Source organism: Symphalangus syndactylus, chromosome 9, assembly GCF_028878055.3.
Source record: "Symphalangus syndactylus isolate Jambi chromosome 9, NHGRI_mSymSyn1-v2.1_pri, whole genome shotgun sequence".
Lineage (NCBI taxonomy): Eukaryota > Metazoa > Chordata > Mammalia > Primates > Hylobatidae > Symphalangus > Symphalangus syndactylus.
Window position 1 is genome coordinate 93,943,389 of NC_072431.2, and position 23,151 is coordinate 93,966,539.

Genomic DNA, 23,151 nt, shown 5'->3' on the forward strand with positions numbered 1-23,151 from the left:
GTCAGGCTGCAGAGAGATGCAGCCCCTCAGTGGGAGGGGACACACCAGGGCCCAGAAGGGTGGCAGGGCCGCAGCCAGGCTACCTAAGTTTCACTATGAGGCCCCAGTTCCAACATAGAGACAAGATGGCACCAGGCACTAAGGCAAAAGCAGCCAGACACTGGGCCCTCACAGAAGGTGGGGAGACGGAAGGCTGCAAGTCAGTGGTAGACCCCAGAGGAAAAGAGCCAAGCCAGGACAGCACATGCAGGACCCAGGGTGGGTAGTGGAGAAGGAAGATGTCAGTCACTACAGCTGAGACACATTCAGGAAGGGAGCAAATGACAAAAAGGACACACACAGACACACACACACACACACACAAAATGGAGGGAACAAAGCCTCAGTGGGTAGAAGTAGGAACTTGGGAGAAAATGGAAGCCCAGTGTTGGACCCATAAAATGAAAGCAAGCACAAAAGCCAAGGGCTTGGGATTCATTTAAAATGTGAAGATACAGAAGCCTGTGCAGAAGACAGACCTGGTGGGTCACTGTGACTTTAGTGGCCGTAATGAGCCTGTGTCTTTCCCATCCTGGGACTCACTCACCCACACAGAGAGATAATAAACTTTTTCTCTCTGACAAGAAAATTGAATCTATCTTCCAGTCTAACTAATCAGAGGTATAAGTGAAAAATAAGACTGTGTTCTATCACCTTCAATCTTTCTCTTCATTCTGAGATAGGTCCTATTATCTTCCTTTATGTTTTCAAGAGTGTAAGGAGTGTTAATGGATACAGTGTCAGTCATTCTCCCCCGAGATTTGGGGAGACCTGGATTTTGTGTGTCAGCCACAGCATGAAAGTCAAATTGCTTCGGTAGGGTGGATATGCGGGAGGCGGGGTGGAGCAGTGTTGGAAGAGAGAAGAAATCACCCCCACAGATTCCGAGACTATAGCTGATGTTCAGAAAAACTGGATGAACACTCATCTGGTACTTTTCACTTTATTATATACCTCTGTAACCTGCACTAAGAAATAAGGGTGTCTACTAATTAGGGTCAAATAAGATATCCACTGGACAGCCCATAATCCAGTGCCACAAAGAGAGACATGAGGTACTGCCTCCCCATCCCATGGGCCACCCAAGCATTTTATCCGGCTTTCAGCTCACCAACTACAGGGAACTACGTGGTCAGAGCTTCAGATACTCAGAATGTCCTGCCAGGCCCTCAGCGTGGGATAATTCGGTCAGACCTGAGTGTTTCATAAACCTAGAAAAGGGGATTAGGTCAACCACCACCTCGAATGTTCCCTGTGCCCCATGCAGGGAGCATTTCATACCAGGGCCAGGAGAAAATGCTGCTCTTAAAGGGCTTTATTCAAGGGATCCTGGTTCACATTGAGCTGTAGGATACTTGCGTTTCTTTTTCCTGAGTCCAGATGAGGCCAGTACCCCCAGCCCCATCCTGGCCCATGCCCACAGCTCTATATGGGAGTGAGCTCCTCAGGGCTTCTCCTCAACTCTGGGTCTGAATTTCTAGAGGCTCGGAAAGGAGGAAAGCACAGGCATTCTTCAAGAGCAATGCTGCATGAAAAATCAGGGAAACCCCCTGGAAATAGCAACCTTCTGCAAGGGAGGCAGGGAAGCCCCCAAGTATCTCTAAATGCTGCTATTGCTGAGTGCATGCAATCTACCAGACCTCTCTGTTTTCCAGGCCAGCTAAATAAAGACGTGACCTATGCGCAGTTGTACTCCTTCCTGAACTGCCTCCAGGTGAGCACTCACTGGCTTGCTTCAAGGCCCGCTTACCCACCCTGTTCCTCTGTAATCAAAGTGTTTTCCCTCTCTCAGGTCAGCCCCTGCCACGGCTGGATGTCTTCCAACAAGACGTTGCGGACTCTCACTTCAGAGGTATGACTGTCACAGGCCTTTTGATACCATCTTTGATCATTCTTTCCCTGTATTTGCTGCAGAGTTTTCACTGGGGATGAGATCCTGGCAGGGGGATGGTCTCCAAGCTGGTGAATAACAAAATCAAACCTTCCAGGTGCTTGAGGAGCCGAGAGAACCTGGCGCACCCTGTCTCCCTCTGTCTCACTCTGGGTCTGTCCTCTGCTGACTGTGTTTCTCAGCCACTGTCTCTCTCGTGTGTACACGTGCGCACACACACCCACACACACACACAACCTTTTAAAGCTGGTCCTAAGCATAGCTGTGGAGTTGGAGAGAGCTGATTGAGGTTGGCCCCTATGCATGACGGAAGTTCTCCCAAGGTAAATAAGAACCTTCCTCCCCTCTCTCAGGGAATCCATTGCTCAAAGAACATGGTTTGCACTTCTTTCACAGATGGTGAATAATCTCTTTGTAAAAGACTTACTGAGGCCGGGTGTGGTGGCTCACACCTGTAATCTCAGCACTTTGGGAGGCTGAGGTGGGAGGATCACTTGAGGTCAGGAGTTTGAGACCAGCCTGATCAACATGATGAAACCCCTCTCTACTAAAAATACAAAAATTAGCTAGGTGTCATGGTGGGCACCTGTAGTCTCAGCTGCTCAGGAGGCTGAGGCATGAGAATCACTTGAACCCAGGAGGTGGAGGTTACAGTGAGCTGAGATTGCACCATTGCATTCCAGCCTGGGTGACAGAGCAAGACCCTGTCTCAAAAACAAAAATGAACAAACAAAAGACTTATTAAATATTTTTTACATAAAAAGCATATTTCAATTTTTTAGAACTTGGAGAACACAAAAAAGCATAAAGAACAATAACAAGGATAACCCAAAATTCCACCACCCAAAGTTAGTATATGTGTATGTCTTCCCATTACCACTTCTAGAGATCAATATATTTGGTTTTTGCCTACGTAGTATGAGAATGCACATACTCTTTTATGCTTTCCGGTGTTCACAAGTTGTTTCTCCACACCATAATGTTGTAACCATTCTAAAGTTTATACATGTGAATATATTATTATTTATTTCATCCTTTGGTGTTGGACATTTAGATTGTTTCCAAATTTATACTATGATAAATAGCATTGTGATGAACAATCGTATATCTAAAGATGTAAGTCTCTGTGTACATCTCTATTTCCTTGAGACAAATTCCTAGAAGAATTACTGGGCCAAAGGGTATGTCCATGTTTAAGGATTTGATCCATATTGCCAAATTGCTGTCTAGAAAGGTTAAGCTAATGACATTCTCATTCACCTACCCATGACAACATTCAATATCATAGTTATCTTAACCTCTGCCAATCCCAAGGGTGGTAAAACTGGTATCACTAATTTACACTGATTTGATTCCTAATGAACGTTAACATTTGTCTCATGTTCACTGGCCATTTGTACGTGACTAGAATTTAATGTGCAGAGCTGCTGTCTGCTGATGGCTTGGAGAAATGAAAGTAGAGTAGGATGGGGAAGATCGATTTCTTTGTTCTGCCTGAATTATCTCACTAAAGTCAAAGTCTAGATTTCATGGAATTCTCCCTGTTTCCTCTCTCTTCAGAGAGCAGAACAACTCTCCAACACACTGAAAAAAATTGCATCCAGTGAGAAATTTACAAACTTCAATCTTTTCTACATGGATTTTGCCTTCCATGAAAGTAAGTAGCTTTGTTTGGGTATTGACAGAAGATGAAAGCAGCAGCTAGTTTAGGGCCAGGGCAACTGGTTTTGTACTTTTATAAGCCAGCAGGCAGCAGATTCGGCAGGGTTACTCCTGCCTATTCTGACACACTAATAGCTCTCAGTATTGGGCCGGGCGCGGTGGCTCACGCTTGTAATCCCAGCACTTTGGGAGGCCGAGGCGGGCGGATCACGAGGTCAGGAGATCGAGACCACGGTGAAACCCCGTCTCTACTAAAAATACAAAAAAAAAAAAAAATTAGCCGGGCGTGGTGGCGGGTGCCTGTAGTCCCAGCTACTCGGAGAGGCTGAGGCAGGAGAATGGCGTGAACCCAGGAGGCCGAGCTTGCAGTGAGCCGAGATCGCGCCACTGCACTCCAGCCTGGGTGACAGAGCGAGACTCCGTCTCAAAAAAAAAAAAAAAATAGCTCTCAGTATTGAAAAAAAGATAAAATGTGGGACTTTTTTTGAAAAGGTTGGGTTCAGCATTACCTCTGTACTTCACCATCATTTTAGAATCCCTGATGCAATAGAGCCAGTGACTGGTTAGAAAGAGCTTTGGGCTGGCAACCTACAGGTTAATGCACTCACTAACTTGTTCTTGTTGGGTTAAAAGCCCTGGTTACCTGATACATGTGACAGAAACGAGGGATATGGTGGCACCTCTCACAGTGGGCCCTGAAATACCCAAGGACTCAGGAGCAGTGCAGATTCCCACACCCCATACAGGATGAACTTAATCAGAACCTCTAAGGGAGGGACCAAAGAACTTGCCCACGGCAAAGTGATCAACCCATGTCCCAACTTTCTGGAAGGAATATTACTAAGTTTCTTTTTCAGCATTCTGTCCAAACACTGGAGTTACTGCTGAGTGGCCACACAAAAACAGGCATGATTACTATAGCTACTGATTGATCCTTTACATCTTGAGTCTGAAAAATTATTGCTTATTGACTGTAATCCTTCCTGATTCATTTTCATTGCTAAGCAATTTTTATACAAGAGCAAAGCCCCCTGTTGACTGCCAGATGAGATAATGCTAATGAAGGGTTTCACAGTGTAGGCGAAAGATGGAAGATTCCTCATCCAGAGTTTCTCATCTCTGTCCCCCACCCCCAATGCCCCCATCTGCAGCATCTGGGTTGGAGCAGATGGCCATCATGAATGATCAAATATTACATTCGCTGACACGTTTTGCATTGCAGACTCTAGTAGTTCAATTCTGAACATCCTTTCAACAAGACTGATCTCCCTTAACTAGATTTCCTGCCTAGGTGATACACATTTCTCTCATGGGGAGAGACATTTTGATAAATAACTTCTCATTAAAATGCAGAGTTAAAGACTCATTAATGAATTCCTGGTGTAAACAAATGCAGCACCAGTGATCTTTGATCATCATCAACCTTGAATACAGATAAAGTTATTAAAAATATAATAATGTCTAACACTCCATGGGACTTTTTTTTACTTTCCAGAGTGATCACTAGCTCTGTCATTTATTATCTCTGGGACTGCAGGCAATTCTCTGAATATTTTTAAACTCCCTTTCCAGCCCTGGAAATGGGGATACCATATCTTCCTAACAAATCTCTGTGATGATTCTATGAAATAATGTGTCATCCTCCTAAATGTTATGCCTGGTACACAGAAAAGGTACCATTTCCTTACACCCTTGCTACTCAATGTATGCTTCTGGATAAGCACAATCAACACCACCCAGGAGCTAGTTATAAATGCAGAATTCCAGGCCCCACTCCAGACCTATCTAATCAGAACCTGCATTCAAACACAATCCACAGGTCATCTCTATGCCCATTAAAATTCAGTAAATGGTTTGTGAGGCTGAGGTGGGAGGATCACTCAAGTCCAGGAGGTCAAGACCAGCCTGGGCAACATTGCAAGACCCCATCTCTAAAAAATAATTTTTTTTATTAGCCAGGCATGGTGGTGCATGCTTGTAGTCCCAGCTACTCTGGAGGCTGAGATGTGGGGATCACTTGAGCCTGGGTGGTTGAGGCTGCAGTGAGTTGTGATCACATCACTGAACTCCAGCCTGGTTGACAGAGAGAGACCTCATCTCTATAAAAACAAAAATAAAGTTTAGTAAATGGAGCTCTATAATGCCTCAAGATTAAGAGCTGGGTCAGTCATCAGATTTGTAAGTCCTGCTATGTGCCAGGAGCTATGAAGGTGCTGGGAACATAATTGTCAACAAAGCACAAGAGTCCTTATCTCTGTGGAGGATATAGAGAGAAGAGCTTTATTCTTGTCTGTCCAGAATTCCACTGGTGAACTGACATGCTTGGAAGCAGGGCCTCATCAGCCCTTTCTTGTCCTCACAGCAATAATAAACGCAGTGAAAAAGCAAAAAGTTGAATTAAGCTGAACTGAACATTCTACATCAACGTGGGGGAAACCTCCTAGGCATTTCTCCATGCTTGGCGATTCCCATCAACAGTTCAAGGAACTTCCTGTTTTGTAATCTCCTGCCATTTGTTTAAAATAAATGTGAAGATCCAGTTTTGGTGCAGGGCCTTCTTCATCATCTCCTCAGGAAGTTAGTGGGCACCCCACTAGGGAAGGCATGTGGGCACAGTGGCACCACTGTGGGACCTGCCTCCATGAACATCTGATACAGTACTTGCATTTGATGTCTAGGTGCTGCCATGTCCACCTCTGAAAGAGCTAGCATTTCTATCTGGTTTTCGGGAACTGTGGTAGTGTCCCGACTTAATCTCAGAGTCAGGTACTGCAAAAGACATTTTTAACTTGAAATTTGAGCATTTTCCAAAGCAGTTGGAGGGATAATCGCCTCCCAGATCCATCTCTATAAGTAACCACCCATGCCTGGGCAGCTTGTCTTTCCAGAAACCCACCCCATGTGGGTACGATGTGTGCTTATAGAAAGAGCCCAGAATTTACAACTGTGTTCCTATTCCAGCTCAGACACAGAATAGCTGGGTAACCTCAAGTGAATTAAATAACCACCCAGCCTTTGTTTCCTTGTGTGTAGGATAGAAATAACTAACCCATGTAAGGATTAAGTAAAACAAAACTTGTAAAGTTGTAAGGACTCAGTCCCTGTTAGTGGCCAGCCCCCCGCCCCCACCATCATCAGTGTGTATGAAGCAACTCCTTCACTCCTGATGTCCAACCCACCCCCCGGATCCCTTCATGCCTGTGAAGTACTTTGAGTTCCTTCAAGGAGGGTATGGTAGAAATGCATCTCATTACCAAGAAGAAAAGTAATCTTTTATCAGAAATTAAAATCCTACAGAGCCACTTATTAAGTCTGCAGTCCTGACAGTCCCATGAAAATCTCTCCTCTCATTTTGGTACTGTATGTGATCTGACCATTGTGTCAAAAATACTCTCACTTTTCATGATACTAAAATTCACAATTTCACATCCTTGTGACAGAGCAAATTGCAGTTGAGGGTTCCTGTCACTTGAGGGTAGGCACAAGACCCATTCATTTTCCGCCCTGACAGCCTCAGTCCAGCACTGAAAGATGATTACTCATCTCCAAAGACTTTTTGTCTCTTGCTGACTCATTCTCCAACTGGTTATGAACTAAACAGAGGCAGCAACTTTTCCTCCCTTCAGGAAATGCCAACTTGAGCAGGTGATACTCTTTTTCTTTGTCTGCACCACACCTCCCTAACAGAGGAAAGAAAATGCCACTTGGCTGACAAAGCCATTTTTACACTGACAGTTTAAATATACCTCCAGCTGCCCTCAGCTTCCCAGACAGCTCAACTGGAATCAACCTGGCTCTTGGTTCCCCCCACAATGAATACATTTGTAAAATCAGCTGATGACTTTATGGGGCTGGCCAGAAAGCAGCCTTTTCTTTAAAGTATCTGCTAGTGTTGCTGTTCATCAAACAGCTACCAAGTGTTTTATGAGTCTTCCTCCGTTGTTTCTGTTACATCTTTGAAAAGCTGGTCATTAGCAGTTTCTCTGACTTTACAAATAAACTACATTAAAGAAGAAGAAAACAAAACAAAATACATTATGCTCCAAATCTCCACAGATCATCCGTGATCATTCAAGAAACTTAATCCAGATATTCTGAAGAACAAATAGGAATTCATTGGTCTATTTTAAGCTACAGTCCAAAGTAGAAAGGAAGCTGACCAACTTACCATGTTATCTTTGAATGGACCTTCCACTCTAAATCAATCTAGGAAAAAGTAAAGACCAGTGCCTGGTATTGCATTTCTCCTGAGAAAGCAGAATTTCATCCTGAGATAAACAAAAAAGGGATCTTTCCTTTGATCTTGGTCACGATACAGATAAAATCCTAAATAAACATTGCCTGCAAGTTACTGAAGCTCCCTTAAGTTTTACTGTCCTGATGGCTACATATATGTGATGAGCCATAGCCCTCACAGACATAATAATCATATGGGGGAAAAAATGATGTTTACCTCTGTAAATAAACAGGTTGTAGTCTTAGTAAACTAGGAGCATTTTCTTTTAACACCTATTGTATTATTTTATATGGCAAGCAAGTTCTTCCAAAGGCTGGACTCCCTTGTAGTTGCTGCCGAATGTAGAGACGGGATGGGGGTTGAGAGACTCGAATAATTTCCTAGCAGGGAGGAATGTGTTATCATTGACATCATTTAGAATTGCTAGACTATGGTGATGATAAAAGGTGGACCTCTCCCACTGCCCCTAACCCTAGGGTACGCTCCTATTCCCCCGCAAAGCTTGGCAAGTAAATATCCCTCCTCTTTCTTTGTGCTTTTTTTCCTGAGTTTTCCTTTTATGATCCCCACAATTATGGGATTGCTCAAGTCTCCAAGGGAAGGAGAAGGGAATGGTCATCTCTTCTTATTTTGAAAACACAGTATAGGTTGAATATCCTTATCCTGAATGCTTGGGACCAGAAGTGTTTCAGATTTTGGATTTTGGGGGATGTTTTTGGATTTTGGAATATATGCATTATGTATACTTACCAGTTGATCATCCTACACACAAAATCCAAAATTTTCCAGTAAGCATTTCCTTTCAGCATCATGTTGGCACTCAAAAAGTTTTGCATTTTAGAGCATTCTGGATTTTGGCTTTTTGGGTGTGGGATGCTCAACCTGCATCACTATCTCTGATAACTGAATTATCTTGTTCCATGAACGCATCTATCAACACCTCTCTTTCTTTCTCTAAGGGCCGTCGTTTTCAGTTTGGTAATTAGTAACACAAAAAATCAAATCAAAATGAAAATAGCCTAGAATTACTTTAAGCCTAGATGCCAAAATTGAATCACAGTCTAAGAAACTCATGTATAAGCAAATCTCACCTTTGTAATATCAGGCTCCTAGTAAACATTCTTCTCAAGGAACACGATCTTGTTTAAACTGTGTTTCCCTAACAGGTTCAAATTTGCTTTCTACTGTGGATTTTCCAGAGCTCCTGATCACCATAATCCTTTTCTAGACTTTTTCTTAGCCATCTCAGGCGTGGGCTTTGATTCAACATGTCATTCAACTCTCTTTGCAAACATGGAGAGTCAGAAAGTATTTAAGAGGCTTCCTACCACCACTGCATCAGATGACCCCAGGAGAGTCCAGGTCAGGTCCATGGTTTGCTGTGCATCTATTTATTACAAGAGGACTCTGCCTCATGTCTTATTCATCCAACTCTTCACAACTTTCTAGTAAGCTCTGTCTGAAGTCTTGATTAGGTTTAATTCCCATTGGCCTGCTGTTATTAGCATACCTGGGAATTTTTTAATAACTGTCTTATCTCAGAATGCTGTAATAAAATACCGTGAACTGGGTGGCTTATAAACAACAAAAATTTATTTCTCACAGTTCTGGAGGCTAAAAGTTTAAAATAAGGATGCCAGCATGGTCAGGTTCTGGTGAGGGTCCCCTTCCATGTTGCCGACTGCCAACTTCTCATCGTATCCTCACATGGTTTAAAAAAAAAAAAAAGAGTGAGTGAGCCCTCTGGGGTGCATTTTATTTTATTTATTTTTTAATTTATTTATTGTTGAGACGGAGTCTCACACTTTCTCCCGGGCTGGAGTGCAGTGGCACAATCTTGGTTCACTACAACCTCTGCCTCCCACGTTCAAGCGATTCTCCTGCCTCAGCCTCTCAAGTAGCTGGGATTACAGGTGCCCACCACCATACCCGGCTAATTTTTTGTTGTTTTTTTTTTTTAGGTTTTCTTTTGTATTTTTAGTAGAGACGGGGTTTTACTATGTTGGCCAGGCTGGTCTCGAATGCCTGACCTGGTGATCAACCCTCCTCAGCCTCCCAAAGTGCTGGGGTTACAGGCATGAGCCAACGCACATGGCTGGGCATGAATTCATGGGCATGAATCCCGTGATGGGGGCTCTACCTTTATGGAATAATTACCGATGCCATCATACTGCGGATTAGGGTTTCAACACAGGAATTTGAAAGGGACACAAACATTCAGTCCTTGCAACACCCTGTTGGGATTGTCTTTCATTCTTTCTTTTCTTTCTTCTGTTAGCATCTGTACAACATAAGGTGAAACCCAACTAAAAATAAAGGGAAAAGTGGGAAAAGGGACAAAACGTTAATCAAGAACTTTGGTGAAGCAAAAAGGAGCACAAGTAGAATGGAGATGATGTCATCTCTGAAGTCACGGAGGGGATGGGGAGGCTGACATTTCACCTGGCCTGGGCCTTTCTGCATCGTTGCTGATTTTTGTTTGAGGGACTCTTGTGGGACTGCAAGGAGAGATGGGACAAAGACCATAAAAGGACAAAGAGAACTGAGAGGGCTCAGTGGTGGTGATCCTAGCTCTCTGCATTTGAAGAAATCTTTCCAGATGCCTGGTTCTCCATTGATGACAATTTGTTGGATGTTCAGATTGGGAATGGCAGGGGATGGGCTGGACAGCATCCCTGAGCGCAGGGCCAGCACTGCAGCCAGCAGGGCAGTCTGGAACCCACAGGAGCTTCAGAGTGTCAAGTCCAGAGGGAAATGTGAGGCAGCTAGAATTGAACCTGAAGAAGAATGTTGCATTCCAAGGACATGCCAAAAAAAAAAAAAAAAACAGGCAAAACAAGCCAGGCAAACTGAAGACTGAGCCAGGCAAGCTTCCCCAAAACTGTACCTTTACAAGACATTATGGCCAAGGGCAAGAAAGAAATTGTTGAAAGCTGCATGCTGGCTTGGCAGAACAAATAAACTTTCATGAGAGTGAGTGCTGTTTAAGCATCGATGCAGCTCTGAGCTTCCTATTAGAAGAGCAGGTGCCTACCATTCCTTCAGAGAGAAGTGTTATTTACCAGCATGCCACAACTTCTCCCTGGAGACTCTGTGTGGCGGACACCACATAACACAGTGAACAGTGTCCTCAATTTGAGTTTTCAAGAAATGCAAAGGCCACTTACCAATAGCTACTTCTTCCAACAGCCTCTAGTGAAACCCAGAAGCATAATATGACGCTGTGGCTCAGGGGCAGTCTTTCTGCCAGAGAATAAGCTAACAGGGGCTGGCGATTCAGTGTGTAGGACTCCAAACCATTAGTGTGAATTTTTTTCCTGAGCTTTGAGAAGGGCAGCATTATCCTCAGCCCCTGGGGAATGGAGGTTGAGTAGTAATTGGGGATGCCATGCTAGGATATTAGGACTAATTGCAAAAGCAGCCTTGTATTGACCCAGCCCTGGGAAGTCCAGCCTGTCTTGTCCAATCAAAGCCCCTGACAGAATTTCCATCCTTCCTTTGGGATGAGAAGGGGAGAAACAGAGGGCACAGACCTATGTTCTTGAGTTTTCTGGGGAATGAAGAGTAAAGAACGGGAGGAAACTTAGTTGTCCCTGCCCCCCTCACTGGACACTGGGAAAGTGAGGGCGTAGCTTTGCCGGGAGCAGCTGGCTCAGATGCTGCTCTCTGGAGGCTTCCTAGGGATTTGAAGTTTCCTTGAGGAGTTCTTACTGACTGTATGATGGAATGACGTAGAGTTAATTGTGCTGTTGCCTTGGAGCAATGACATTCTTGGTCTCTCACCCCTGTTGAAGGACAGTTTCATTGCTTTTCATCACTTAGGGGCTCATAATATTTTTTCTGCAGCCATACTCCCTCTAAATGTGGCGATGAGATAATTTTATGTAATTATATTCCTGACGTACTGTATGATTTTTAAAGGCAAGTGCTTGACACATGCAGGCAGAGTCTGCAAACGGCAACCCATGAAAGGGGATGTTAACAAAATGTTGGATTTTCCCTACTGTAATACCATCCTACTGCACCACCGAAAAATGACATGTACTGAAATAGATGTTGAATATTTTAGAGCTCACCTTTTCCTACTGCCCTCCCTGCTACACAAACCACATTCATCCAATGCTCTCACATATTCCCTTCCTGAGTTAGAAAAAGCACACACACAGTGGGAAGATCATTTCTGTTCAGAAATCCCCCAGTGCAAGAGAGCAGCTCAGAGGCAGCTGTGGCTTGGGCAACATGGGCCCGGGAGGGCATGGGCAGCTCTCACGTCCTTGTCCTTGGATGTTGGCCGTTGCTTGTGCAAGTGTGTCTGTAACCCTCTCGTTGTGTGCCCTGCAGTCATACAGGAGTGGCAGAAGAGAGGGGGACAGCGCTGGCAGCTCATCGAGCCCGTGGATGGATTCCACCCCAACGAGGTAAGCACAGTCACATGGTGACTGCAGAAGGCTATTTGATGGTTTGTTGGTTTTTAATTATGCTTACACATTCATGTGTTTATTTTTATCCTGTTTTGTTCCAGAAAGGATTTGAGGTAATGTACATACATGTATAAGATAGAAGATTTAATAAAAACACAGTGAAATTTGGGACAATAGGGAAATAAAGTAGAAATTATACCTGGATTCCTGATTTAATTTCTATAATTCATAAAATCAGTGCAGGGCATTGCTGAGAAACTGCCAGAAGGGCAGCTCTGTGTGATGCTAAAAGGGGCACTAAGCCATGGCTTCCATAATATAAGAAAAATAAATCAAGCATTCCAAAAAAAAAAAGAAAGAAAAAAAGAAGGAAAATGATGAGGATTTTTTGGAAGTGAGACCCATGAGAAATTTATTCTATGGTCTTTCTAGAAAGAGTGCTGTATAGGAGAACAATGTCCTTAGCAGTATCCTGCAGTAAGAGCTGTTTCTCATCAAGGATCCAAAGAACAGTTCTGTAAAGTAGCTCTCCTCTGGTCCCTTCACAAAGCAAGGGGAGCCAGAGGGTGGGACTCTGTCCCCTCCCGGCTCCACTCCCATCCCATTATCCTGGCTTCAACCAGAGAAGCTTCACTTTTATCTGTTGTATGTCCTGGACTTGCTCACGACATTTCTTTATTAAGAAGAAGAAGAAAAAGAAGCGGGGGAGCTGTTCTGCCACTTGTAAAATGTTGAAAGCTGCTCCTCTATGGGGATGGATGGGCCATTTACTCTCAGGCAATAGCGCATCACTACAGCCTTTCTGCTCCAGCCGCTGGGGAAGCATGGTGTGGCTACCAAAGGGTACAAACGTGAGGGGCATGCCTGGGGGATGCTCGCTGGCTGGCCATCGAGACCCAGGCCACAAGAGGGCTGATTGTCCCCTCAAGAGCCTGAATGACGGTAAACACAGCCCACCTTCCTCCAACTCTAGGCTCAGCCAGTGCTGACAGGCAGGGCTAAGAATCACCTCAAAAGGAACAAGAATAGAAGGATGCCCACTCCCCAACAAATGAGTAAAAGTGGTGTCCCACAAATGCTGAGCAAATTTTAAAGTAAGTATTAAATGCCCACCTCACAGATTTAAATAGCCACACACAAAAAATCAGAATAATGCTCTCAGAATTTCTAACCTTCCTGTGTATCAATTGGATGAGTTGATCAAAGAAAATTATTGGCTAGATTCTGGTTAAATATCAGGGTCTGGTCTCCCAAAAATGATATCTTTGGTTTTAGAAGAGTTTGTGTATATCCCTACTTTCTATTTTTTTTTTTTTCTCGAGACAGAGTTTCACTCTTGTTGCCCGGGCTGGAGTGCAATGGCGTGATCTCAGCTCACCGCAACCTCCGCTTCCTGGGTTCAAGTGATTCTCCTGCCTCAGCTTCCTGAGTAGCTGGGATTACAGGCATGAGCCACCACGCCTGGCTAATTTTGTATTTTTAGTAGAGACGGGGCTTCTCCACATTGGTCAGGCTGGTCTCAAACTCCCAACCTCAGGTGAGCCACCCACCTCAGCCTCCCAAAGTGCTGGAATTACAGGCGTGAGCCACTGCGTCCGGCCCCCTTCTTTCTAGCAGTCATTAGGTAGTAGTTCTTGTCATTCTCTGCACAGAATAGTGTCCTACCCTTCTGATTCTGTAGACAATGGGCATATGAAAAGATGGCCATGTGGAGCATCAGGAACAAACTAAAAAGAGGAGGATCAAAGACAGCTTTGTTTTATCCCCCAGGATATATTTATCCCATCTATCAAATGACCATTCCGTCCCTGACTCTTAAAATGATTTTGGGGTTCAAGTCCTGTCAAATTGGGGCTCTATCTTGTACTCAGTTTCACCTATATCTGATTATTGAAAACACAGTCAAAAGCTGAAAATCAATATGTGCCGTAAACTTATGCTATTCCTGCAAGATTTGTTCACATGCTGGTAGCCGGTGATAAAGTGGCCAAGAATGGATAGCCAGGCCTAAAGCCTGCCTATTTATCATGTATATTGAGCTGAAAAGTCCAGATTGGCAAAGCGCCATCCCAAACTATTTATTGAGTGACTACCCAGTGTCAAGTGCAGTGAGAATTCAAGAGTGAACAAGAAACTGCCCTGCCATTTAAAATTATAGTATAGAGTAGGAAAATGATGAGTAAACAGACAATTAAATATAAAGCAGTAAATGCCTCCAACTGTGCAAGTATAGAACACCACAGAGCATTACGGGGTGGGATGGGAGAGAGAGGTGTTCAAAAATGTTTTCAGGCCAGGTGTGATGGCTCACGCCTGTAATCCCAGCACTTTGGGGGGCCAAGGCAAGTGGATCACCTGAGGTCAGGAGTTCTAGACCAACCTGACCAACATGGAGAAACTCCGTCTCTACTAAAAATACAAAATTAGCTGGGCATGGTGGCACATGCCTGTAATCCCAGCTACTTGGGAGGCTGAGGCAGGAGAATCGCTTGAACCCGGGAAGCGGAGGTTGCAATGAGCTGAGATCATGCAATTGCACTCCAGCCTGGGCAACAAGAGCAAAACTCCATCTCAAAAAAAAAAAAAAAATGTTTTCAGAGGAGGTGATGTCAGAACTAAGACCATGAACTAGTAGAGTGAAGGGAAGCGAAGAGGGGTTGCAGGAAGTGTTTTGAGCAGAGGCAACTGCATGGGCAAAGACCTGAATATGAAAGAAAGAGTGGCATGTTGGAGGAAGTAAAAGCGCTCAGTATGGCCGGAGAGTATGATCGTGGAGTTGACAGAGGGAGAAATCTACCGCATATTAGGGAACCAGATCATGGAAGATCTGTCTGGGGCTTGACCTTGGTCCTGAGGGAGATGGGGAGCCACTGGATGTTCTCAAGCAAGAAAGAAATAGGCCGACTTGTGTCCTAAAAAGATGCGTGTAGTAGCGGCGTGGAGGGTGATTTGGTAGGGAACCAGTCCACAGAGACGGAGAAAAACAAAAGGCAAAGTTGTATTTTAAAAAGATTTTTTAAATGACCAAATACAGAGTTACAGGACAGCAAGGCAAGTTCTTATCAGAGATTTTATTCAAGGAATCAAAGTCAAGTGCATCCTGGAGTCAGTATAGATCCTGCCCACTCTCCTCCCACATTCTCCACAGTGGTCCCAGGCCAATGTAAGGATGGCCCAGCATGACTCCAGATCATCAGGTGATTGAATAAAGCATCATGCTGTATTACAAGAAGCTAACTTGATGAAATCTGAAACCGCTTCTGGCTTTACTGTCTTATACATTGGATGTATTTATATGCAACTTAACAAGAAAGTGGGCTCTGAAAGATGTTCAATTACAAAGGAAAATACCTGGAAAAGAACCTCTATTAACCAGAAGATCCCACTTAATCAGAGCACCCATTCCCTAGCATTCATCTGGAATAGATTTTATTCCACACACCTGCTTAGTAGGGCAGCCGATGACCTCCTGAGCTGCCAAGGTTGTGTGAACTGGCGGGAGGAGGGTGTCTCCATCCTCACGTCCTGAGGACAAATGTTGGGGTGGACGGTATATGATAAAAGTTTCCACTGGTAAAATGAATTAGCTTGCATCCATCTGATGGCATACCATGCACTGAATTACCCCCTCTACTAAAAATACAAAAATTAACCAGGCGTGGTGGTGCATGCCTGTAGTCCCAGCTCCTCAGGAGGCTGAGGCAGGAGAATTGCTTGAACTTGGGAGGCGGAGGTTGCAGTGAGCCAAGATCGTGTCACTGCATTCCAGCTTGGGCAACAGAGCGAGACTTTGTCTCAAAAAAAACAACAACAACAACAAACAAAACAAAACAAAACAAAGAGATCTACCTTTAGTGACACAGAAATATGTTTATAATGTAGAGCAAAGTAAATACGATAAGACTACAGATTACAGGAGCAATGACTCAACTGTATGCATTTGTCAAATTCATGGCACTGTTTACCAAAGAGAGTTCATTTCACTGTGTCTAAATTCGACTTCAATAAGAGCAGATTACAAAATGATATTCAAGAGGAATCCAGTGTGTGTGTGTGTGTGTGTGTATGTGTGTGTGTGTATGCAGATATAAAATCAGGGCCAGGCACAGTGGATCACATCTGTAATCCTAGCACTTTGGGTGGTCGAGCCGGGCAGATCACCTGAGGCTAGGAGTTCGAGACCAGCCTGGCCATAATGCTGAAACCCCATCTCTACTAAAAATACAAAAATTAGCCCGGCATGGTGGCATGTGCCTGTAATCCCAGCTACTCAGGAGGCTGAGGCAAGAGAATCACTTGAACCTGGGAGGCGGAGGTTACAGTGAGCCGAGATCACGCCACTACACTCCAGCCTAGGTGATAGAGTGAGACTCCATCTCAAAAAAAAAAAAAAAAAAAAAAAAATATAAAGTCAGAAAGGCTCTACACCCCATGTTAACAGAGGCTGCCTCTATTTTAATTACAGATGACTTTTATTGTGTTTTTCTCTTTTTGCTTAAGTGGGTTTTCAGTTTTTCTAGAATGAACAGATTTTGCTTTAATATTTTAGACTATGAATAGAGAAGCATAAAAGAATATCTGTTGGGGAGGCTGAAGCAAGAGAATTGCTTGAACCTGGGAGGCGGAGCTTCCAGTGAGCTGAGATCTGGCCACTGCACTCCAGCCTGAGTGACAGAGCAAAATCCTGTCTCAAAAGAAGAAAGGAAAGAAAGAAAGAAAAAGAGAGAGAGAGAGAGAGAAAGAAAAAAGAAAGAAAGAGAGAGAAAGAGAGAGAGAGAAAGAAAGAAAGAAAGAAAGAAAGAAAGAAAGAAAGAAAGAAAGAAAGAAAGACAGACAGACTAACTTGGATAAAGAGAGGAAAGGGTAGCTGTGCCCTGCCCTGTGCAGCGCCTCGTGGAAGTTATAACAGGAAATTGCGGTATGAGAAACCCACAGTAGGTACTCAGTAAATATTTGTCAAATGAATGAATGATTACAGTGGATCATTTTATCACAAGTCTCTAGTTTAGTGATAAGCATGCCAGTCTCATTTCAGACCCAATATTTTCTCAATGCTTGCTCATAAATATTTTATTCCTTATTAGAGTGACAACCAACTAATTGCGATCAAACCAAACAGTTACCAAATGCTCATATCTGAGCTCTTTCATTTTCGTTTCCCTCTTCTTGCCCTCACCCTGTCTCCTCCCTTATTAACATAGATAGGGAAATAAATGCCTTGGTACCACATAATTGTTAGAAAGAGCTTAGGTGTATCAAGTTGAAAGCCAATAACACAAAAAAGAAGAACCAGTAATTTTCCACAGACCTGGCAGCAGCCTCCTTTGTTGAGAAATGGCAGGAAAACAGCCACAAGCTCAGGCCTCTGTCTTCAAAGGTCCCGATCGCTTTGTGTGAGAGATGATCTGGCCCTCCCTGGAGCACTGGCCAGCTTTGCAGGCAGCCTTTGACGTGCTCCTGCTTTTAAGTGCAAAGAAGTATATGTGGGGTGTGAATGGTGTGTGGTTTTTCTGTGTGTGTGTGTGTGTGTGTGTGTGTGGTATCTGTGTGCTTTCTGTGGGGGTGTGTGGGGGTGAGGTATGTGTGGCGTTTGTGTGTGTGGTGTGTGTGTGTGATGGGTGTATAGGGGGTGTAGGGGTGTGTGTGGTATGTATAGTGTGTGTGTATGGTAAGGGTTGTGTGTGTATGTTATATGCGTATGTGGTGAGTGTGCATGTGGTATCTGTGTGGGGTGTGTGTGGGGTGTGTGTGTGTATATGAGAGAGATGTATGTATGTGTGGTGTGGGGTGTGGTGTGTGTGTGTGTGAGATGTGTGTGGTGTATCTGTGTGTGGTGTGTGAGTGATGTATCTGTGTGGTGTGTGTATGGTGTGTATGTGGCATGTGGGGTGTGTGTAGTGTGTGGGGTGTGTGTGTGATGTATGTGTGTGTGGTGTGGGGTTGTGAGGGGTGTGGTGTGTGGATGGCGTTTGTGTGTGGTGTGTGGGGGGGTTTGTGTGTGTGGTGTGGGGTTGTGAGGGGTGTGGTGTGTGGTGTGTGTGTGGTGTTGGTGTGTGGTGTGTGGGGGTGTGTGATTGTGTGTGGTGTGGTGTGAGGTTGTGAGGGGTGTGGTGTGTGTGTGTGGTGTGGGGTTGTGAAGGGTGTGGTGTGTGACTGTGTGTGTGGTGTGGTGTGGGGTTGTGAGGGGTGTGGTGTGTGTGTGGTGTGGGGTTGTGAAGGGTGTGGTGTGTGGTATGTGTGTGGTGTTGGTGTGTGGTGTGTGTGATTATGTGTGTGTGGTGTGGGGTTATGAGGGGTGTGGTGTGTGTGGTGTGTGTGATTATGTGTGTGTGAAGGGTGTGGTGTGTGTGTGGCGTTTGTGTGTGGTGTTTGGGAGTGTGTTTGTGATGTATGTGTGTGGTGTGGGGTTGTGAGGGGTGTGGTGTGTGTGTGGCGTTTGTGTGTGGTGTGTGGAGGGTGTGTGTGATGTTTGTGTGTGTGGTGTGGGATTGTGAGGGGTGTGGTGTATGTGTGTGTGGTCTCTGTGTGTTATGCCATGGGGGAGACACTGCATGGACATGACCGAGATTACGCAGCGGGATGAGTGAAGTTCGTGTCCACCTTAGAAGGCTCAGAACACATTAAAATGCTGAGGACTTTATGCAGTGACTGGATCAGTCCTAGTTTTCTCTAAATACTAAAATCTCACACACAGTCGGACACAGAAAGGACTTTGGATCACTTTCTGTCGCCCACTCAATGTCCAGATGAGAGGGCTGGGCCCAGAGAGGGAGTTGGCTAGCTGCCTATTAGCAAAGGGACTGTGAGCTGCCCTGTGGGGAAAAGTCAGGGATATCCCTGAGCATCCTTCCCGAACAATGTATTCCCCTCTGGGAGGCCTTCAGCAATCATGTTTCTCATTGCTCAGCATTGAAAACCACTGTTGAGATGGAGCCATCTGGAGTCTGCAGGCCTGGCCAGGTCCCATTTGTTAAATGAGGGCATTGTCTGCAAAGAAAGAGCATCCTCCTCAAAGGCATGTTAATGACAAGCCAGACACTGGACAAGCAAGAATGGACCCAGCTAACATCATGGATAAAGGGAAACCTGACATGCCACAGCAGAACCAGAGAGCAAGCCTCAGGCTGGGAGAGCCAGAGTCGAGCCTGCTGTGTATTAAGCTAAGGATTCCTCTCTGGCACTTCAGCCAAACTCCCTGCACTCACAGCCTGCCAGGATCCCCACCCCAACCCATTCAGGGACCCAGCCAGCCTCCACTCCCAGGCACCTGTAGTTCCCCAGACATGCCATTCTCTCCCACAGCTCTGAGCCTTTGCACACACTGTGTCCTCTACCATTGCACTGTTTCCCCACATCATCCATCTGGGGAACTCCTAGAAAATTCATCTCAGCCGCCGCCTTCTTCAGAGAGATCCCACCCCTTCCCCCACCAGACAGAAGTGACACCTCTTCCCTTCCCAGTGTGTATCATCCTCCCAGCCCTCCCTGTGGGCTTGGTGGTGTCATTTTGCATGTCTGGTTACCTTACTAGGCTGAGACTTTCTGGAAGGAAGAACACACCACGTTCATCTCTAAAACCCAAGCCTTAGGCCTGCAGTAAATGCTAGCTGTCCACAGATAAATGAATAAGTAGATTTCTGAGAAAGTGAATTTTTAATCTATTACTGAAAAAACAAATTCCATACACTTAGCAGCTTAACACAATACACACTTATGATCTCACAGTTTCTGTGGGTCACAGCTTAACTGGGTCCTCTGCTTAGGGTCTTACAAACGAAAATCAAGGCGTGGCATCCAGGCCATGTTCTCACCTGGAGACTCATCTGGGGAAGAACTGCTTTCAAACTGACTCAGGCTATTGGCAGATTGATTCCCGTGAGACTGCAGGACTGAGGAGCCAGCTTCAGGCTGGATGGCAGCTAAGTCACCCTCAGCTGCAGCCCAGAAAGGAGAGCCTCCGAAGCCAGTCACTAGCAAGGCCAAGCCTCACACAATGTGACACCATCGCTGAAGCAGCATCTCCTCACCACGGCCACACTTCCTCTGTTAGAAGCAAGTGATAGGTCCCACCGCCAGCAAGGGAAGGAGGTGATACAGAGACATGGGGGTGGGAGTCATGGAGCCATCCTAGAGGCTGTCTCTGGCAGAAAGCACGTGGGAAATCTTGTTGGTAAGCGATTTGTCCTAATTTCTCTTTTCCTCCTCCTTTGGGTTCTCTCTCACAGGTGGCTTTGCTGTTGTCGGCGGATCGTTTCTGGGAAAAGGTGCAGCTCCAGTGGCCCCAAATCCTGGGAAAGGAGAATCCGTTCAACCCCCAGATTAAACAGGTGTTTGGAGACCAAGGCGGGCACTGAGCCTCTCAGGAGCATGCACCCGTGGGGAGCACAGGGAGGCAGAGGCTTGGGTAAACTCATTCCACAAACCCTATGGGGGCTGCCACGTCACAGGCCCAAAGGACTCTTCTTCAGCAGCATCTTTGCAAATGTCTTTCTCTCAATTAAGAGCATATCTGGATGACTGTGCAACGCTGTGTGCTCCTGGGATCAGTAACCCTTTCGTTGTTCCTGAAATAACCTTTAATGAAGTGCTTTGGGTGCCATTCCAAACAAGAGAGTATCTGTGCCCTTTACAGCTAATTGTTCTAAAAGGAGTTTCTAAAAACACTTAAGAAGTCCAGCGATGTTCAGCAATTTACCCAGGGTCTTGGCATGCCAGGGGACTGATCCTCCCTGTATGGTTGACTTCTTAAAAATGGCCTGGCGAGCTGAGGCTCCTCCTATGCAGGCAGCTGGCCAGCTGCCAAGGACTCACACAAGGGGGCAGACCAGGCTTCATGAGGCCCCCTTGAAAAACATAACACAAAACTATAAATACAAAATTAGATATGAACTTGAATACCATTTAGAATGAGGAAAGAAATCACCACAAATTACAAATGTTTAAAAGTTGACAAAGTGCCATATAACCTCACAAAGTCCAGAAAAATGACAATACAATTTTTTTCCTTTAAAGTATTTTATTAGTTGATTAGTGGGTATAAATGTACAGTTAGATAAAAGAAATAAGGCCTAGTGTCTGATAGATCAGTAGGGTGACTATAGTTTACTAAATGCTATTGTACATTTCATTTCTAATCGCTAGAAGAAAATAATTTGAATGTTTCTAGCATAAAGAGAAGACAAATATTTAAGGCGATAGATACCCAAAGTACACTTATTTAATCTGTACAGGAAGACTCCAGAGTAAAGGGAGGGTCCCCCGGCCTGACCACCTCCCTTCTCCCACCCTATGTGTCGTCTCTGAACCTGTCACTTCCCACCCCTCTAAAAAAGACTGTTTAAATTATCTTAGGCCTGACCACCCACAACCTTGGGGAATCACCTAACATCTAACCAGTTCCATCTTTTGAATGGGCTCAGGTGGGAAAACAAAGGTACCCAAATCCTGAGCTCTGACCTTACTCTGAGGCACAGCACCAAGGAACTGAAGGGTGGAAGAGGACGTTGACCCCATCTCACTTTCTCAGAAAACACAAATACTGCAAATAAACACCACATGGAAATCAATACTAAATACCACTATTGCCTGCAAAACTGGAGTCTGAGGCCAGGCCTTCTTCCCTGGATCAGGGGCCCAGGCAAGGCTCATTTACTTCTGCCTGCAATTTCTATGCTCCAGACACGTTCCTTCTTTGAGATTTGACCAAGTCTTTCTCTCTGGCTTGAGAACGCCCTGTCCCTGTGCTTTGTGTACTTCTTGTAACAGCGCCTATCCTGTATTGCTGTACTGGTGCCCCTTGAGCTACTGTCTTCAGTCTTGAGTGTTCCAGAATGATGGTGTCTGAGGATTGTCCACTGAGAGGAACCTGAAGGGCTTTCCTGGATTGGCATGCATCCCTCCCCATCTCCCCGTTCCTGGAGGGGCTGTGGAAAAAAGCACCGGAACCTGAACTGCAGGCTCCATGAGATGGGTACCTGGCCAGTCACGTGTACTCCTGTGTCCAACCCCCAACACAATGCCTGACCACTGCAGATGCACAAGAAATAGCACTGAATGAATAAATGAATGAGAAGTTAGTGTTGCTCTCCAGGTCGCACTGTTATTTCTTGCTATTTAAAAGCAAAATCAGCAGCCTCTTTTTTGACACATTTGAATTAGACCCGTTGAATCACCCTCCTCACTCATCACGGTGAGAAAAGTGAGAAAGAAAAGCCATCAGAGGTGACTTCTTCCTGGGCACACTTGGTGAGGGGACTTGGGGCTCCTGTGTGATCTTCATCTAAACACCCCAAAACTCTATTATAATTTCTCTCTCCCAGCCGAGCACTGTGGCTCGCACCTATAATTCCAGCACTTTGGGAGACTGAAGTGGGAGGGTCACTTGAGCTCAGGAGTTCAAGACCAACCTGGGCAACATGGTGAAACTGTCTCTACAAAAAAAAACAAAAATTAGCTGGGTGTGGTGGCACACGCCTGCTGTCCTAGCTGCTTGGGAAGATCACTTGAGCCCAGCAGGAGGTCGAGGCCGCAGTGAGCCCAGCAGGAGGTCGAGGCCGCAGTGAGCCCAGCAGGAGGTCAAGGCTGCAGTGAGCCCAGACCGCACCGCTGCACTCCAGCCTGGGGGATAGAATGAGACCTTGTCTCAAAAAAAAAAAAAAGAAAAGAAAAAGAAATAGATATTTTCTCCTGTTATCAGAGGAGAGACCTGGCTTGCCCTTCACTATTGAAATAGAGCTCACCATTTGCCACATGAGTAATTACCAAAATTTCTATTTCCACCCACCATTGGCATTTTTCATTTCATGCTGAGCCTTTTGGGTTCAGGCCCTGGTGACAAAAATAAAGTCAGAGCCCCAGAAAAAGCAGATCAGCTAAAAATCTCTATATGGGACTTGTATTGA

At 45.1% G+C, this 23,151-nt stretch overlaps 1 protein-coding gene across 5 annotated transcripts in view; it reads left to right on the forward strand.

The window, feature by feature from the left end:
* The window catches only part of AOAH (acyloxyacyl hydrolase), a 216,500-nt gene extending 194,174 nt beyond the window's left edge, over positions 1-22,326 (forward strand). For 4 of the 5 annotated variants that reach the window (XM_055293408.2, XM_055293410.2, XM_055293409.2 and 1 more), the window contains 5 exons: positions 1,695-1,753; positions 1,832-1,891; positions 3,491-3,587; positions 12,171-12,247; positions 20,476-22,326. In XM_055293408.2, the coding sequence (XP_055149383.1) occupies positions 1,695-1,753; positions 1,832-1,891; positions 3,491-3,587; positions 12,171-12,247; positions 20,476-20,604 (422 nt within the window). In that variant the 3' untranslated portion in view covers positions 20,605-22,326. Of the gene's footprint in view, positions 1-1,694; positions 1,754-1,831; positions 1,892-3,490; positions 3,588-12,170; positions 12,248-14,520; positions 14,523-19,245; positions 19,363-20,475 lie in introns of all 5 variants that reach the window. The other variant, XM_055293407.2, reaches the window with a different exon arrangement.
* The last annotated feature ends 825 nt before the right edge of the window (positions 22,327-23,151 follow it).